Source organism: Gymnoscopelus braueri (assembly GCF_963280865.1).
Source record: "Gymnoscopelus braueri genome assembly, chromosome: 19".
Lineage (NCBI taxonomy): Eukaryota > Metazoa > Chordata > Actinopteri > Myctophiformes > Myctophidae > Gymnoscopelus > Gymnoscopelus braueri.
The window spans coordinates 29853316-29872883 of NC_137621.1; the positions used below are offsets into that span (position 1 = coordinate 29853316).

At 45.2% G+C, this 19568-nt stretch overlaps 1 protein-coding gene across 1 annotated transcript; it reads right to left on the reverse strand.

Annotated features, from left to right (window-relative positions):
• Positions 1 to 206: 206 nt before the first annotated feature.
• Positions 207 to 16529, reverse strand: plppr3a (phospholipid phosphatase related 3a; the record flags this gene model as incomplete). The annotated part of the gene is made up of 9 exons (XM_080413440.1): positions 207 to 770; positions 813 to 1241; positions 2238 to 3089; positions 4070 to 4243; positions 6164 to 6221; positions 8768 to 8963; positions 11484 to 11613; positions 14562 to 14747; positions 16449 to 16529. 9 exons carry the CDS (start codon positions 16527 to 16529, stop codon positions 207 to 209), a joined length of 2670 nt encoding a protein of 889 aa, XP_080269566.1.
• Positions 16530 to 19568: the final 3039 nt, after the last annotated feature.

The window sequence follows — 19568 nt, forward strand, 5'->3', positions numbered from 1 at the left end:
CATCCGAATAGTCTCCAAATGTTTTTTCATCATCTTGTCACGTCCTTAAATCATCTCAAAACTTCCTTTTGTCGTAGTTTCACTGTGTCACTAACCCAAATTGTCTCTAAAAAAAAACTCTCACGCCACAGTCAGGTACAACCCACACATTCTCTCTCCCGACTCCAGCAATATATAACAACACTCCAGTGGTATGGTGGACTCTGTTATAGCATCCTCTCATTCTGCATGGTCTTGTAGTAGTGCTCCTGCTCGGCATGGCTGTGGGCCGAGGGCCGGCGGGGCAGCGTGGAGGACCGGGACAGAGCCTGGCCTTGACCGTCCATCAGCAGGTCAGGGTGGGGAGGAGGCGGGAGCATCAGGGAGGGGCAGGACGGTTGAGGAGACGGGGGCATGTGGGAGGAGGACGGGTGAGGAGGCAGGGGCATGTGGGAGGAGGACGGGTGAGGAGGCAGGGGCATGTGAGAGGAGGACGGGTGAGGAGGCAGGGGCATGTGAGAGGAGGACGGGTGAGGAGGCAGGGGCATGTGAGAGGAGGACGGGTGAGGCGGCAGGGGCATATGATGCGGGTGTGGGGGAGGAGGCATTAGGGGGGAGGAGGGATGAGGAGGTGGGGGGAGAGGGGAGGAGCTGCGGTGGTGGTGAGGTGGGGGCGGCGGCAGCGGGGAGGAGGACAGCAGGTGGGGAGGGGGTGGTAGAGGGGCGGAGGAGGCCATGGAGGGGAGGGGTGGGGGAGGCAGCGGGGTGGAGTCCTCCTCCATCATCTCTACCCCCCCTCCCCCTCCTCCTCCTCCTACCCCTCCCCCTCCTCCCCCTCCCCCTCCGCCGCCAGTGGAGGAGGACGAGGACAGGGAGTCCGTCTTGACGGGGAGGGTCCGGTAGTCGCGGTACTGGCTGACGTTGTCCTGCCTCTGCAGAGCTCCGTGGTGCTTCTCCGCCGCGGCGTCCCCACTCAGCATGTTCCCACTGATGGTGTTCCTCCACTCCCAGGGTTTCCCGTTGCTGGTGGACACGCGCACCACCGGGTGGTGGGGCGCGTGGGCGTCGATGGTGACGATGCTGGCGATGCTGCCCGGGTTGCTCCCGCCGCCGATGCTGTCGCCGCGGTCCGAGGGGATGCGGTAGTACGGCGACTCGGAGCCGTTGGAAGACCCGCCCCCACAGGAAGAGGCGGAGTCCGAGGTCTTGGCGGAGGAGGTGACCGGTCCGCCGTGGCTCTGCTGCATGGACATGGCGATGACCTGGGAATCGAGACGGGACGAATCAGTCTTTTACAACATCCGTCATGCTGGAAATGTTTCTTCATCAAAGCACTACAACAGCTGAACCACTGCTGTGATTTGAAGGGATTTGTTTTTGTTTAGTTCCAATTTCAACTGAAATCTGCTAATTCAGACAGAATTTTTGATATGATATCCCTAGTCTCTACTCTATTACTAGAGTTGGGAAGGAATAGGCAGTAGTGGCTACTGCAGTGCTAATGGAATATAGTTATTATCTTATACAGATGTAGGATAAATGTCGGGTGTCTACAAGAGAGTAACACACTTGTCAAGAACCAGAGTCTGGGAATGTAAATGTCCTGGCGGGCATGAAGGATCACTTAATTTAAATAGTTTAATAAATAACCCCCAAAAATGTTGTTCTGTTTTGATTATCCCATATATCATCATAGCTAGATTTGTCAGTACACCCACAATGTGGTGTTTGACAGCTGTTAACCCATTGAGACCTGAAGCCGATTCTACATGTCTCCTAAATCTCAACAGTTTTCTGAAAAACGTTTGTTTCTATATCAGTGGTACTCAATCTTTTTCATGTCAAGGACCCCCAAAATGATATGTATTTGGCCGCGGACCCCCATCAAAATATTTTGTTCCAGGGACCCCCAGAAGCAAAGATTTGAGTTAAAAATGTTTGCTTTAAAAAAAGATATATTCAAAGATTTGCACACATTTTCAAGAATTTTCAAAAATAGCAGATCTACAAGCTCGTAGCGCGGCACTCGGTGCCGCGCTATGAGCTTGTAGATCTGCTATTTTTGAATAGCCCAAAGTGTAAAATAATGCTTTTTAGCTCAAATCTAAAAATGACACAGTTCCAGGTCTTAATGGGTTAAATTTCCCCTCCAGTCAAAAGTCTCTTTTGCAACACTGGATGCCTGCCAGTTGAAATTAAAGAGTGACACAGCATGACAAAATGACCGTTACAGCAACACCGTAATGATGGTGTCTCACCTGCATGATTCTGGGCTGGCCGGGAGGCTGGTTGGGCAAAGTGCTCGGAACACGGGGCGTCGACACGGCGATAGGGCCTGATCCCGGCTCCTTGGGCCCGCCTCCCTCTGTGAGCGACAGCCATTTGGCGCGGGTCTTGGCACTCTTGGGGGAGACGGGCGGGGGCCGGCAGGCCTCCTCGGGGATGTGGACCAGCGGGGGGGCCACCACCACCACCCTGGCCCCCGTCGGCGTGGCGCTGGGCCGGTTGGCCTGCACCGTGGGGTAGAGGGACGAAGGCATCCCCTGTTCTCCTCCCTCTCCTCCTCCTCCTCCTCCCGCCCCTCCTTCCTCTCCCCCGTCTGCTCCCTCAGACGCCTCCTCCTCGTCCCGGGAGCTCTGGCTGCGGAGCTCCACGGAGCGCTGTTTCCATTCCGACACCAGCTGCCGAGACCTCTGGGGGTCGAAGGGCACGTGGAAGGTCATGTGACGCTGCACGGGCACGCCGACTAGCTCGTTCGAAGGCGAAATGGGGCTGTTGCCGTTGGCAACGCGGGGCAAGGTGTTGCTGAAGGTCACCATGGTTTCCTTACCCATGGGGCCGCGGGGCGCAAGAAGCTCCACATCGGCACTGGCTCTCTTGAGAGAGGCCAGCGACGCCTTCTCCCGTCTGACCTTGCTGCGCCCCCCGTTTCCCAGACCGGCGCCCAGCTCCTCTCTGCTCTCGGAGGCCCTCGGGGTCTTCCTGTACAGGGAGTCGTGGCTCCGCTGGCTCAGCACCCGCAGCTGGTCTTTGTGCTTGGCTGGGGAATGTCTGGTGTGGATGGGGGCATCTTCCTCTGACGCCTTGAAGTTCCCCACTGCATACACAGCCTGATGGAAGCAGGCAGAGGGGGTAGAAGGAGAAGAGGGGGATATGGAGAGAGGAGGGGTACAGGGAAAGGAAGGGGAGGTGTGTGTGTGTGTGTGTGGGGGGGGGGGGGGGGGGGTTTGTGGGGGGAGAGTGAGTTTCAATAGTTTATTTCCATGTCAACCCAGGCTGCCAGGAATCTGTCTTGTTGTTGTGCTCAGGACAGACACACAGGACAGGACGTTAGGTACAAGTGTGAGCAGGGGTGAGAAGAAATGAATGAAGAGAAAACAGTGCTCAGCATGCTTAATGGAGCACTGGGCCGTGAAAGTGTATTTTCTCTCATCTAAAGTCGAGGGGGAAGAAAATTAGATTTTCTTATTAGCATGATGCATACACAAGAGCATGAGTGAATAGATAGCTTCCTCTTTTTCTTCTGTGTAGCCTTAAGTCAGCATGAATCGCTTGCTTTCTCTTTTCATCCTTCAATAGCGGGGAGGAAATTCTTTCTCTTTTCAAAAGTGTAAGATGAGACAGAAGGAGAGGAAAAGAGAAAAGGAGGAGGAAGTGGGGGGGGGGGGGGGGGCTTGAAAAACAAAACAAAAAGAAAACAGTGGCAAGTTTATTCTTAAAACCGTGTGAAAATTGTTCCAGAGAATTCTTATCTGATTATTCATTCTCTCTTTCGCTCCCTCTCTAATAGAAAAAAGGCTATTTTTGGCCAGCCTTAAAAAAAAGAAAAGAAAACTCTTGGGAGAGAAAGTGTGGAAGCCACATTGTGAGGTAACGCAGAGAACAGCAGCGATTGTTAGCACAGGCTGTGTGATGCTGCTGAGATATGATGACTGTGAAGATTCATTCAAACGCACGCACGCACGCACGCACGCACACGCACACACACACACACACACACACACACACACACACACACACACACACACACACACACACACACACACACACAGACACAGAGCACAGAGCACATAGAACGTATGTCACTGACCAGGTAGACCCCGATACCGGCTCCTATAGCGTATCCCACATACACATCTATGGCATGGCTGCGGTGCTGAGTGATCTGTGTCAGTCCTGCCAGGCCTGCCGCCATACAGAAGGAAAACACCAGGAATGGCTTCAGCAGCTTGGTGGTGCTGCTGATGCAGACATTGAAATACATCTGCAGAGGGACAGAGGGAGAGTGTGCATTGATGCATTATATACATGCAGTGGAAGTCACAACTGCTGTACAATTAAGACATCAATAGCAGTATCGACTTCCACAGTTCATCTCTTTATTGTGGATTTCAGAAAGCTCCTAGATAAGCTGCTGGTGCTTTGCAAAATGTCCTGTCCAAAAGTTCTAATTACATGAGGGAGAATATTTCTCATTTTATTGCAACTGTGTGAAATCATCAGAAATGTTTCTTAAACACACGCACGCACGCACGCACGCACGCACGCACGCACGCACGCACGCACGCACGCACGCACGCACGCACGCACGCACGCACGCACGCACGCACGCACGCACACACACACACACACACACACACACGCACGCACGCACACACACACACACACACACACACACACACACACAGTCATGCAGTTTTATGAGCATATCCTAAGCCTCAATTAAAGAGTAGAAAAGGCTGTCTACATGTATCTCAATTCATATCCCAATTACAGTATTTTCAATATACTTTATTTAGAAGTTTTGTCCAATTTTCCTTGTTACCGCTCAACAGAAATTAATGAGAAACAGACAGCGGAGAGTGCATGCAATACAGACCAAAGCAAGGGGGGAGGAACCCACTGACAACATCACTGTATGCGCTGCTACTGCTGCTCCGCTTTGCACAGTTTTGACAGCACGTCTCAACTCAAACAAACCCAAACACATGCTTCGTTCCTCCCTTCCGCTCCTCCTCTCCATCCAACAGTCAGTCCGCCGAGGCTTAATGAGCCCACACAGGGGCTCTGCGAGGCGGCAGCGATGTCTCCAGTGGCTAACGATAGCCACTAGCACTGTAGGAGGGCTAACTCGTAGAGAGATGACTGTGCTGCTACAGCTCTGCTGGAGTCAGCCTGTCAGTGCACTGGGAACGCGGTGGCCAAGCAACCAGGGGCGTAGCACTTGAGGTTATCACTGACTGCAACACGGTTCAGTATTTAATGAGGTATTTACATGGTTCTTTGGCCCTTGGATAGCTTGTGCTTTCCAGTTATTTCATCAGCATTTGTATGCTTTATTTCTTAGATAGTACACTGTAGAGAGACAGTAAACCAACAGACACACGCTAGACAACACCAGGACTCAAAATCGTCTGAGCCAACAGGCACCCTGACCCTGGGATTGCCCTGATTCCTAACGAGCCAACTGACTAAAGCACTAGATAGCCATTTAAAGGGATATTCCACATTAAAAAAAACGTTGGGTCGTTTCATTGTCTACTCAGGCTTTTGTGAGCCCCCCGGACAGTTTTTAAGTTGCTTGATATTCATTTTATCAGACATGCCCCCTTCCAATAGAAACCCATTGTAACTTCAAACTCCATTTTAACCATGTTAGATTAATCAGAAACACCCGTCCTTGATAATAAGTAAGGAGACCGTGTTTTTTAAACAACTTTTTCATTTATTTTTAATATTTATTTTTGGAAAATGAAAAAAATTAAATACAATAAAAAGAAAGAAAGAAGTAATCGAAAAAACACGGCCCCTCACATATTGCAGGCAGGGTGAGTCACCAGAACCAAGGACGGGTGTTTTTGATGAATCTAACATGTTAAAAATTTAGTTTGAAGTTATAATGGGTTTGTATAGGAAGGGGGCGTGTCTGATCAAATGAATATCAAATATCTAAATACTTAGTCAAGCAACTTAAAAACTGTCTGGGGGGCTCACAAAAGCCTGAGTATGTGATAAAATGACCCAAAGTTTTTTTGAAAGTGAAATATCCCTTTAAGTCATATTTTAATGATCTGTTCTATTTGATTCGCTCAGTGTGTGAGAGAGACAAGACAGGCTGGTTCAACACACCACACAGACCCATTGCATGCATCACAAAGACAAGCAACATGCAGGAAGTGCTTACGGAAATATAGACAGCAGCGAAGCCAGAGAGCGTTGCATGCTGGGACGGAAATGTTTTCCTGAGGGGAGAGAGGGAGAGAAAAGAGAGAGAGTGAGGGGTGAGAGATTGAGGAGACAGGGAGATTTATGCTCATATATTGGTGATCGGCTCGTGTCAATAGAATTGTGTGCGTTGTCTGCAGGAGGATGTGTGTGCAATCTCTGAACATGAACCAAACTGGCATGCAATCTGCTGTTTGTGATTTTTAATGGGGGTATTCAACACAAAATGCCTATCTGTCTTTGTGTATCCTCATGCTGTGTATACGAGTGTCTGTGCATGTGTGCGTGTGCGTGTATGTGCGTGAGTTCATGTGTGTCAAGGAGAGTGTTTGTCCTTGGATTTGTGAATTAATATGCATAAATAATAATGGAAAGTATATTGGGGAAATTAAAGTGAGTGAGATGGGGACAGAGATACTCATTTAGATTCTGTGTGTGTTATAAAAAAGCGGAATCACTAATCTATCCGACGTGCTCTATTGAATATCTGTTTGTGTGTGTCAGTGGGTATGTGCGGAATTTAATTTGATTTCAGTTTATCAGAATATTCTTCTAAGAAATGTGTCTTGCGTCCCAAGTTCAAACACCACAACATATAATTAGGGCTGTCCCCTCATTAGTCAACCAAGACTTTGTTAGTTGATTTGCACATTCTTGTGAACCCTAGATAATATAACCCTTTAATTCTGCCTGTCTATAACTTTCAATAGCCAGTAGTCATTGTGAAATGACTACGAATTATCACTACCAGGTAACACTTTAATTAAAGGTCAGGTCTATAATGCATTATAATTACATTTATAATGCATTATAATGCACTTATAAGGCTTCATAACACTCATTATAAATGTGTGTAATTATGCATAACAATATAGAACAAAGACACTATATAACTGACACAGTTATGGTAGTTATATGAGCCTTATAAGCGCATTATAAAGCATAATAAATGTCCTTATAATGCATTATAAGACCTTAATATACAGTCTTATCAAATGTATTTAGTTGAGGACAGCCCTACGTATATTAGATCAGACATTATGAATAAGTGGCTGCATTCAATGCATCAATTTAATCATTCCCTTTTACATGCAGTGCTTAGTCCACACAGGAACACTGGACTGCACTGCGTGTGCGCAGATGCATGTATATTATGTAATTTGTTTGTGTGCATGTGTGCATACATTAATGCGGTGTAAATGGGGTTGTCTCCATTTTGTATGTGTGAATATAAGTATCTCTGTATCAGTACCATTAAGACATAATCTCACCCTGTCAATGCGTTTTGTCTATGACGTCTATGTTTGTCTAACCTATGACTATTACATTTTTACAAATAGGCCTTTTGTTGATGCATAAACTTCAATTAGGCTCACCTACATACTATTTAGTATGTGTGTTTGTGCTTTTGCTTGACAGAATTGTGTCCATGACCATGTGCAGGACCATACTGGTGGTCTGGCATGTTCAGCCAGTTGAAAACGTGTCATGGTATACTTCAGCAATATTGCCTAAAGGTAGGGTAAGTGATTCTGTTGAGTATATAGTATTGATGGTGTGCCTTACCATCATTATTGGCACGCATCATTATGATGCGGTCAGGAGAGACGTGCTTGCTTGTGCGAGTTGTGCAAGCATCGTTGAAGTACCAATAATGATGGTAAAGCACACCCCTTTGTGTAATATTATTATGATTATTCAACAGTTTGTAGTTTTTGTTTGTTGAATTTTCTTTTATTGCAGATAATGTTTCATACAATCTAATCTGTTTCAACCATCCAAGCTTATTTTCCTATTAACTTGTAATTGACATTTTATAGCGGCATAAAGAAAAAACAATCTAACTAACACGAACAGTTACCATCTAAATAAAATATATCAAAATGTATTCATATTGTGGGGCAATTCGCTTGCTACCCGACACTAGGGTAAAAATGTCTCAATGGAAACGTAGGGAGACCACCTCCAACCGCTGCAGATGTGCTAGTATATTGTACTAGAGGATCGGGTCACTACGCGGCCCTCACACCTAGGTCGCACCACCGATCCAACTAATATGCCCATATATGGAGATCTCTGTATCTGTCAGTCCTTGTCCCTTTTATGCCCATATATTGTATGCCCCTGATGTCATCAGTATATGCCCATATAAAGGCATGCCCCCTTTTGAGCCCATATATGGAGCTGACTGATTTGTTTGCGCCTGATCCCATGACGACACATTGAAGTTAGACAACAACACACTCCATATTTGGGCGTAGCTGCATTGGGAACTCCTTATATGGTTATGGCTGAGTCATGGTGTGACATGAGCGTCAGAGGTCTGCCCGCCAGACGGCCGGCCGCCTGGCCAGTCCTCCCTTAAGCCAAAAAAGTTCCAGATTGCAGCTTTAATGGGAAAATGTTTATGCATTATGTATGTACTATATATGTCTGAAGCTGTGAATAGACAGTGACTTTTATTGGTGCTGGTATGGTGCTGTAAAGAATTTATTCTCCCCAAAATGGCTGTCCAGCATGTGTATTTGAAACACTTATAAGTGCATGTGCGTCTGCATCTTACCGAGCTGACATAATTGCGTACTGGTCCTTCCCCATGCAGATGTTGTGCGTGATATAAGCATTGTTGTCACATGACACTCCCGGGGCGGTGTAATTGGGCTGGCAGACGGTGAGGAAGAAAGGGGAGTGGTACCCGGTAGCCAACTGTATGACATCTGTCACCAGAGCTGTTGCTAGGAGACCAAATACATGAACACCTGGGGGATGAGACGGAGAGGGAGAGAGAGGGAGAAGGGAGAGGGCAGGTGGGAGAAAACATGTCAGTCAGTTAGTGAGGCAAGCAAATGAACAGAAATCCTCTGGCGGTTTTGACACATTGTGCTGCTGTGCATTTATTGACACCTATTATTGGTCTTACCAAACTTTTTTCTTTTCAATATGTCTCCTTTTACCCCATCTCTCTGTCTCACTGTGTGCAGCATAATAAGCATTTTTAGTCTGCTTTAACCTTCTTGGTTTTTGGTGCGTTCCTCTTTTTATTAGACTTTTAGCGTCTACTCAACACACCCAAGATAACCTTTTACTGCTGTACTCATTCTCGTGCAATATAATAGGCAAAAGCCACCCATTCAATAATACAAACACCACTTCTTCTACTACATTGACCTGCAAAGAGGGGTCCACAGCAGACTCCCATGATGATTTATCAGTGGAGTATTTGGAGTTGTCCGGCTGATTTGAGAGTTTGTGAGAGCAGATATGGATCTGGACTGGAGTGGTTGTGGGGCCCTCAGCTCAGTTTCACTATCAGATGGAGTGGATTTATATAACACTCTGATATAAGTCCATTATTACGCTCTGTGCATCGTCAACTTAACCTCGAGGATATTGCTTTGCAGTGAGAGAGAGAGAGAGAGACGGTGGAGAGAACAAGTCAAAGTCACGGTTAGAAAGGCAAGCAAATGAACGGAAAGCCTCTGGTGGATTCTGCACATTGGGCTGTCGTTCATTATAATTACCGTAGTCTGTTTATCTGTATTTAACATTCTAACTCTATTGCTCTCTATCTCTCTCTCTCTCTCTTTCACAAAGTATAGCAATGACGACTGAATACCACTCCGTCTAACAGTTCTTCAACAATGTTGACCAAGAGCGAGGTCAAAAGTGAGGGGTAGAGGTAGAGAGAAGGCCCGGCAGAGTGAGTCAAAGTCAAGGTGAAGAAAGCAAGTGATTGAGCACAAGAGCCTCAAGGTGTTTATACACATGATCCTGTCATTCCTTTCACCAGCCTGCTGAAATAACCTTCAGTAACAATCCCAAGCTTTGTGCCGGGCCCATTATAAAGCCTCTTCACAAACAGTGTAATTGTGTCAAATTGAATTAATTAGGTTACACTTTCCACTTGCCAGGTTCATATTCTGCCTCTAGAAATGTTCTGCACAGCAGTATACAATACCTATTTAATTTTTGGCCACCCTTCATTTAATTCATGTAATTAGCCTTTTTCTATTCTGAAACGGTATAGCTGAAAAGATGACAGCTCGAGGGTTAAACTGACTGAATACTTCATATTTTCTCGAGGACCTAAAGAGGTTTTCTTCTTCGGTCTTATAGATAATAGATCTATAATAATAGGTAAGGCTATCCATGTGGTTCAAGTACAACAACTGAATGGGTCTAGATTAATGCTGTGTAGGGTTTATGAAATATAGTGATAACACACTGCAAGACGGCAAAACGAGCTGAGCAGGTGAGATAAAATCCTCGTGGGGATTTTATAAAGGAAACATTCAGTGTCAGAGGCCACTCCATCTCGTCAAGAAATATGGAAAAACCTATTGCTACTCTGCCTTCAGAGTTACCTGAAAACCTCATGAAATATAGAAGAAGGGTCACGGTGCGCTGACCACTCTCCTGTCAGAAAAAAATAAATAAATAAATAAATAAAAGGGTCGACAGGCAGAAGTAAACCGGAGACAGAGAGCAGTTGAATGCATTAGTTGGTCGAAACTGAAGCATCCTTGAAGTATAACCCTCTCCTGTCCTGGCGAAAACATTGTTGACAGAAGGGAGTCAATAACACCAGATAACAGCTACTTTTTGTTGATATGAACTTTATTCTTAACCCATTAAGACCGGGAAAGTATCTGTGTCATTGTTAGATTTCTTTGGGCTATTCAAAAATAGCAGATATACAAGCTCATAGCGCGGCACTGCTGCACTATGAGCTTGTAGATCTGCTATTTTTGATAAATCGTGAAGATTTTGTGCGACTCTTTCGAATATTCTGTGGCGCTGGAACAACATATAATTTTGGGGGTCCGAAAATTACATATTTTGTTCCAAGGACCCCCCAGAAGCAAAGATTTAAAGTGTTAAACGAAGACAAAAATGTGCAGATCTACAAGCTCGTAGCACGGCACTATGAGCTTGTATATCTGCTATTTTTGAATAGCGAAAGTATAAAATAATGATTATAGCTCAAATCTAAAATGACATAGATGCGTTCCCGGATTGAATGGGTTAACTTCCTGATCTACAATGGGTTAACTTCCGATCTACAAGCTCACAACGCGTCGCGATGCGACGCGTTGTGAGCTTGTAGATCGGCTATTTTCAAATAAAATCTTGCGGGTGAATTATAATAAGCAGATCTGGCAACCCTGACCTCAGGACAGCCTACTGCACTGTTCTGTCTGTCTAGCATACTGCCCCAGCCCTCCCAACCGATCGATCGCTGTTATTGACGGAGCATTTCACCAGGTTGTCATACATACCCACGAAGCGCACTGTTCTCCGCAGGAAGGAGTTGAAGTTGCAGCCTCCAGCGTTGATGCTGCCCTCTGATTTGGGAGAAGTCTTCAGTCTGGACTGCATGCAGTACATCACACCTTCTCCCATCATGATCTTAAGAGAGAGAAAGTGAGAAAAAATGTGGGGAGTGGTGTTATTGCATATTGTCGCTGTTGGGCAGAAACCTCCATATTCTAACTTTTTGTGTTTTTTTGTAAATTAAAGGGATAGTTCACCCAAAAAAAGACTAATCGATAGGGAAAAAAAGCATTTTGGGGGTGAACTATCCCTTTAAGACCCTACTTGATCATACTACAGCGTCAAACAAAAGCCTCTAATAAGTATTTATTCGCATATTTTCTTTTTTCTAATTTGCATGGTCAGACATACTGAGACGAGAGAGAGAGTTTTATTAATATTGAATAGATTGAATAGACTTCATTTCCCCATCAAGGTCTGCAGTGATACAGAAAAGACAATATAAAGATGAAATGAGCGAAAGAGGGGCAGTGAGTATGTTAATAATGTTGAATGTCCTGGTGATTTTCTTTTTTTTTTTACTCGTCTTGATCTATGGTGAGAGAGGGAGCGAAAGACAGAGAGAGGTGCTATTGAGTAGTGATCAGTTCCAATCAAGTTGATAGATGAGAGGTGGAGAGGTCTGCTTGTTTCCATGCTACTGATGGATTAGTGATGCGTGTGTGTGCATGGTTGTGTGTTATTGATTAGAGTGTGTGTGTGTGTGTGTGTGTGTGTGTGTGTGTGTGTGTGTGTGTGTGTGTGTGTGTGTGTGTGTGTGTGTGTGTGTGTGTGTGTGTGTGTGTGTGTGTGTGTGTGTGTGTGTGTGTGTGTGTGTGTGTGTGGGTGTGTGTGTGTGTTTGGTGAGATTGGTGTGCAAGGCAATGTCAGGTGTGTGTTTATCAGTGTCCATCGATCGCTATGCATGAAGTGAGATTGAATTTGCCTTGAGTGTTTGAGAATGCATATGTCTGCATGTTTGAGGGACCAGCGTGCGTATGGGTGTGTGTATATGTTTTTGTAATGTGTACAAACTGTGTAGCTTTGTGTCTACGGTATCTCTTATCCCCTGTGTGCTGTTCTTGCTTCCCTGATATATCATGGCCATGGACAAGCAGTTGTGCCATTTGTTCTTTGTAATTCCATGCATGTGTCCGTGGACGTGTGCATGTGTCTATTTTGACAGGGGTTCCCAAACCTTTTCAGCTTAAGATCCAAAGAGAGATATTTGGTGTTTTCCCGGGGCCCAAACTTACAGTACATTTTAAATTCATCACATGAACAGTTCTAAATGTTTTTGGGCGCGCCTCCGCGCAAGTGGAGCTTACTATGACACCGTGCTCGGCTTGTGTGTCTCTCTGCGTCTCTGTGTGCAGTATTGTGTGCACTGCCTGTGTGCAGCCAAGTAAATGTCCAATATAGACGTACCATACATCAAATGAAAGGTCTTTGAAAACTGAACACACCTGTCAAGGTTGCGTTTAAGCCCGCCCCTTCCCCCGGAAGCCACGCCCCGGAGAAGGCTCCTAAAAACTCCCCGTTGAAACCCCAGGTTAAATGAAAAGTGCCCGAATCGCTCCGAAACTTTTTCTACCCCCCCTAAGTGGGGGTCTACGAACAAATACTTAGGGCTCCGATTTTGGCTCCGCCCCCCGGAAGTGGGTGAAACAGGCACTTCAAACACTTTGTTGAATTGTTCAAAAACATTCAAAGTTATTTTTTTGTGAACTTGTATTTTTCTAAGTATTTTTTATATATTTTTTTATTGCTTACTTTTTTTTTTATAATATTTTTTCATTATGTTTTTTTTTGGCGTTCGCTTCCCACGTACTTGTTTCTTTGCAGGAAAGGTAAAAAAATCCAATGTTCCCTCAATTTTTTTCCACAGCGTGAGCAAAAACTCAAACCCCCGAACATTACTTAAGCAACTGCTGAACAACATCGGACATGTACACTGTGTACACTATGGTCACCTTGACACCACCTGTCCAACCCCTTAGATCATGACAAGTTCTCAGGCTTATTCATATAATCTAATTACAAAGGTAATGTATCTAAATCAGTATAGTTTTTGCATGTCCAATTTGTCCATTCATTGGCATTATACTGTATGAAAATACATGTTTTGTAGATTAATAAATGTTGACAAAAATGTGCTGTGTTCACATATATTTAAAATTGCTTATGTCTACATAAAGGAGTACATTCTAAAGCTCCTTACACACCGGGGGCGAATTTTTCATGCGAATAATAGTTTAAAAACAAAAACCTTATAAAGTCAATGCAAGCTTCCATGGAGCGAAAAAGCGAAGCGAAAAGGCGTCTTTTATTTATTCGGAACGAGTCCGAATTTTGCGTATATTCGCATAATCGCCGGTGTGTAATGACCTTTAGACTACAAAATAGCAATGCATTGACAAATCCTTCGGTAAATGCGCAACATCTCTCCGTGTGCGTGTGAGTGATTGTCCCCCCGGAGTACTATCGCGAGAACTGCTCGACCAATCATTCATACTCTGTGTAAGGCAGAGGACCCCGGGGAGTGATGCGCTGAGTGGGAAGTTCGGGCAGTTTCCATATGCGGCAATAGATGCAAAAGTCGATGCGAGTGTTTGCTGTTTTGCTACAGCCTCGCAGGCGCACGTTGGACAAATCTTGTAGCCGCACTAATGTTTGCGGTCGCTAGGATGGTAACTTTTCTGGTGATGGAAAACATTTGTTGTGTGTAATGACGTAGGTGAAGACCTATACTTATAGGTCGCAGATTTGTTATGCACAACGCATTCCAGAGGTGTGCACAGTTGCATGCGCGCAGCTTACAGGGAACATTGCTCATGGCCCATACAAAAGGGTCTGTGACCCAAAATGGGCTGCAACCCTATGTTTGGGAAACACTGGTACGTGTATGTGTGTGTGTGTGTGTGTGTGTGTGTGTGTGTGTGTGTGTGTGTGTGTGTGTGTGTGTGTGTGTGTGTGTGTGTGTGTGTGTGTGTGTGTGTGTGTGTGTGTGTGTGTGTGTGCGTGTGCGTGTGTGTCTGGCTTACGGAGGCAGCCGGCCCGGCGAAGGCCAAACTCAGCAGCATCAGGAGAGGGATGAGCTCATCTCCTGTCTCCATGTAGGGCATAGAGAGGTCGCGGTCATGGCAACGGTACCCCACCATTGCCGGGGACAACACATCTGTCAGCTCCAGGAAGTACAGCGACACTAGAGAGGACAGGACGATAGGGAGCTACACACACACACACACACACACACACACACACACACACACACACACACACACACACAAAGGACAAAAAGTGACTAGAATTTAATATTAGTGTGTGTGTATAGAGGAAAGAGTGATTTATTCATCCACCCTCTCTTCACACTGACACTTGTGTCACACAAGTTACACGCAACACACATGCGTACCACGTGTGCACGCGTGCGCATGCATGCACGCACGCACGCACGCACGCACGCACGCACGCACGCACGCACGCACGCACGCACGCACGCACGCACGCACGCACACTTTCATATCAACACAAGGATAAAGAGAAGAGTGATACATGTCTAACATGTGTACAGTAGGTTATTGACATGTACTGTGCTGGTTTGGTCTGTGAGGAAGTCATTATTTTCCATTCATTTCGCTATGAAATCAATTGTTTAAACGTACTTGCGGTACAGTAGGTAGGAAAATAGGACTATTTTATTGAGCCACTATTGTTTGTCAAAATTAGGTTAGCGTTGCGTTTAAAGTCTAGACAAAAACTGTCCCTGGTGAGAACATTGATTTACGAGCGAAGTTTTAATCGTGTACGACAACCACAACCTATAAAATGAAGCAATTAACGGGGTACGATATACAGTATGACTGAAGCTGTGAGGACTAGACAATGTTTAGAATGATATGGTCCTTTAAGAGTGATTAGTTCAGTCATCTATGTGCAAATTTACGCACGCACGCACACACGCATACACACGCGTACACACACACACACACACACACACACACACACACACACACACACACACACACACACACACACACACACACACACACACACACACACACAAAGAGTGATTATTTATACATAGTGAAGTTATTGATCCAGGACATACAGTGATTCTTACACTAACAGTGATTCAGAGATGAGATTAGCATTGAAATGGTGAATCAGCATTCCTTCCCTTAGTCACTCCATCTGTTGTCTCACCACAGGCACACGCATGCATGCACGCCAAGCCCCCAGAACCCAGTGGTTGCATTGAAGCGAAATGGACATGCTGGCCATTCGTAGGTACTGCAGCTTAAACGGACGGGGCCACTGCACAATGTACGAGCGAAAGCGGTTTCGACCAATGGGCTCGACTCACGAGCTTGCGCACAAGCTTGCGCACAAGCTTGCGCACGGGGCCGCGCACCTCTGTGACGTAAAACGCGTCACTTCTGTGACGCAGAACGTATCACAGTGGCCCCAAATAGGCTACGCCCATCACACTTTCCAACCCGGAAGAAGGGGTGAATTCGCTTCATGCGCTGGGTGAGCAACTCAATGCAAGTGGATGGGAGGGGATTTCGGGTGCCCTCTCTATTATTTTTAACTCTATGATGCACGCACACACAGACAGACAGACAGCAGCAGCAGCAATACACAACCACTTATACACATACTAACACCAATACAGAGACAAAACACAATCTCTCTTTCTGTCTATCTCTTTCTCTCTCTCTCTCTCTCTCACTCGCACGCACGCACGCACGCACGCACGCACGCACGCACGCACGCACGCACGCACGCACGCACGCACGCACGCACGCACGCACGCACGCACGCACGCACGCACGCACGCACGCACGCACGCACGCACGCACGCACGCACGCACGCACGCACGCACGCACGCACGCACACACACACACACACACACACACACACACACCTCTACAAAGTAGAAGCAGGGCAGTAGTGTCATGCTGTCTTTGGACTGTTTCCTCTTTGCTTTGTTTTTGGGGGACGTCATCTTGGGGTGGGACCAGTCACAACCTGTAGGCACAACAGTTAAGATGGACATTAAAGACGGTTACTCATTATATATTGATAGACTGTACACACATATTGTACATATACCAGTTTCATAGTCAGTGTTGATAGTCTGTATAGTACGTTCATGCATATATTTACTGGTGATAGATTGTACATTTATACATAATAAACGTGCAGATGTAAAGAGTCTATTTATTTTATTTGGTCTTATTCAACCAAAACACCCGTCCATGGTTCTGGTGACTGATATTGGCCCTCTAATGCCTGAGAGGGCAGTGTTTTTCAAAAGCTTTTTCATTTATTTATTTTCTTTCGGAAAATGAAAAAGTATAATCAATTTCGTTTTTAAGAAATTCATGAAATATGAGTCACCAGAACCAAGGACGGGTGTTTTCGATGAATCCATCATGGTTAAAATGGAGTTTGAAGTAACAATGGGTTTGTATAGGAAGGGGGCGTGTCTGATAAAATGAATATGAAATATCTCAATTCTGAATCAAGCAACTTAAAAACTGTCTGGGGTGTTCACAAAAGCCTGAGTAGACTTTAAAATTACCCAAAACATGTTTGAAAGTGAAATATCCCTTTAAGTCTGAGAGTTAACTCTCTTAGGGCCCAATCTTCCGTCCTGGGCTATGCCTTGGCACTACCCGCTACCCGTTAATTACGCACAAGGCAGCTGGCGCTGTCCCTAAACGGTATTACGGCCACGCTACCCACTATACATTATGCCGACTCCATTATTTGCACCTGGATGTGTGGCCATCAGGGGCGTGTTGTTGCGCTATCCATAAAATTGCTATCTTGCCCACGCACATTTGGGAAAGCGCATAGCGGATTCTAAAAACACCCGCTATGCCAAATCCATTTGGTACGCTCGCCTGCAATGGGAATGTCGGGCCGGGCGCACAACATTCAGAGGTCTCACTACCTCCTAATTCTCAACGAATCTCTGTGATTCAAATTTTCAAGTGTCAATTCCTTGTGTCAATTGTGTTTATATAAGATGATAGTCTATTCAAAATTCAAAGAAGACAATGATTTGTGCTGCTTGCCCAGCTTGCTCTTAAAGGCAATGGTATCTGGCACGCTGATTGGTTTTATGAATGTAACGCCCAAACCACACATATGCATAATGTAACAGGTAGCGCAGGTGTTTTAGGAATAAGGCTGCTGTTGGAAGATAGCAACTTGCTCACGGGAACGGCCCTTGCGCCATGCTAAATCCCTAAATAGTGAGTATAGCCAAATAGTGTTCATTTAATTCAGAGAGTGTAAACAGCTACTTTGTATCTTTTCTTTATTGAGAAAAGAATAAATCCAAGATGGAGACCACATAATGTGAGGGCAAACTTCAATCCTTGGTGCAATAAAGCGTGGCTGTGGTGGTTGCCGTCTTAATTAAACCCATATACTTGTTCTAAATGTTCATGAAGACTAGGCACTGCCTATCTTGGAGCTCACATAATTTATATTACACATATAAAAGATGCAGGGTAGTCTTTTGAAAAATGAGACCCATTGTTATTGATGTACTGTAATACAACACGTACACAAACACATGGATACACACAAATGCACACAGACATTAAAAATGTATTATACCGAATTTTGTTATTGCTCTGCTTTATAGTGAGTCACACACACACACACACACACACACACACACACACACACACACACACACACACACACACACACACACACACACACACACACACACACACACACACACACACAAACAAAAGAAAAAAAGAACGTTACTGTATAAGTATCAGCATTAGGATGATCTGCAGTATTGCCAGAGGGGCTTAATGGTAACATGTTTGTAGAACACTGATGCTCTCAGTGTTGTTAATATATCATGTTTGCTGTTTTGCTGTATTGCCTGAGGGGCTTAAAGTAATACATGATAATTCCCCCCCAAAATGTTCTTTCTATCAATTACTCAAGCCATGAAGCCTTGAATACCTGGAGAATCTTTGTTTGTGTTGCATTCCCTAATGGTGAATGAAGATTCCAAAAATAAAGACAACATGAGTAAAAACAACTTGTGAAAAAAACAAACATGAGTATAATCCAAGTGTCTTGTGTCCAGTACTTCCAAAACACGTCTTTTTCGCTGCTTTGGAGTTTATGAACAGATTGTTGATAACGTTTTGCTGTCATGTTAATATTGGGCCCCTATTTTCCTTCAATGCATCAAGTATTGAAGGGCTTCACAGGGTGAGTAATCGATAGAAAGAATTGGTAAGACTGTATTATAATAAGGCATTATACTAGCTCAGTGGCCTTGCGGCTAGAGTGTCCGCCCTGATATTGGGAGATTGGGGTTTGATCCCCGACCGGGTCAAAACAAAGACTCTAAAAATGGGAGGGACCCAATGCCTCATGCTTGGCACTCGACAGAAACAAGAGATATATGACTCAGCAAAGCTTACTTATAAGCCATTATAATACGCATTACTCATTAGAATGTTTATAATCATGTATAACAACTTATAACAAGATTTATGAAGTGCTGGTCATAATGCATTATAAGCTCAGCGGAACAGCACATTATAACTACCAGGTAACACGCAGGTTGGGTCTATAATGCATTATAATCACATTTATAATGCATTTAATGCACTTATAAGGCTTCATAACACTTTTTTTCTCAGTGTCACATTAATCCCCCTTTGACCTCCCCCATCAGTACAGGTCACGGCACCAATGCACCCCATCCTCATCAGCGACGCGAGCGAGTGATGAAAGGTCATTAAAAGACGTGTTTCAACCAGACTGTCCGGACGTACTGCGAGCGGCAGCACGTTGTTTAGCAATGATGTCCGACCATCAAATATTCGCTCCGCTGTGTCTCACTAGCTGGCAGTGACGATGGGGTGTCATTCCTTTCCGCTCGCAGCGCCATGGCCGATGCTACACATGGACACTTTGTTGCCAGTTCGCTCGCTCGCTGACAGTCAGGATGGGGTGATTCGAACCTGGGTCTATATAGGCTTAAAAGCTGACA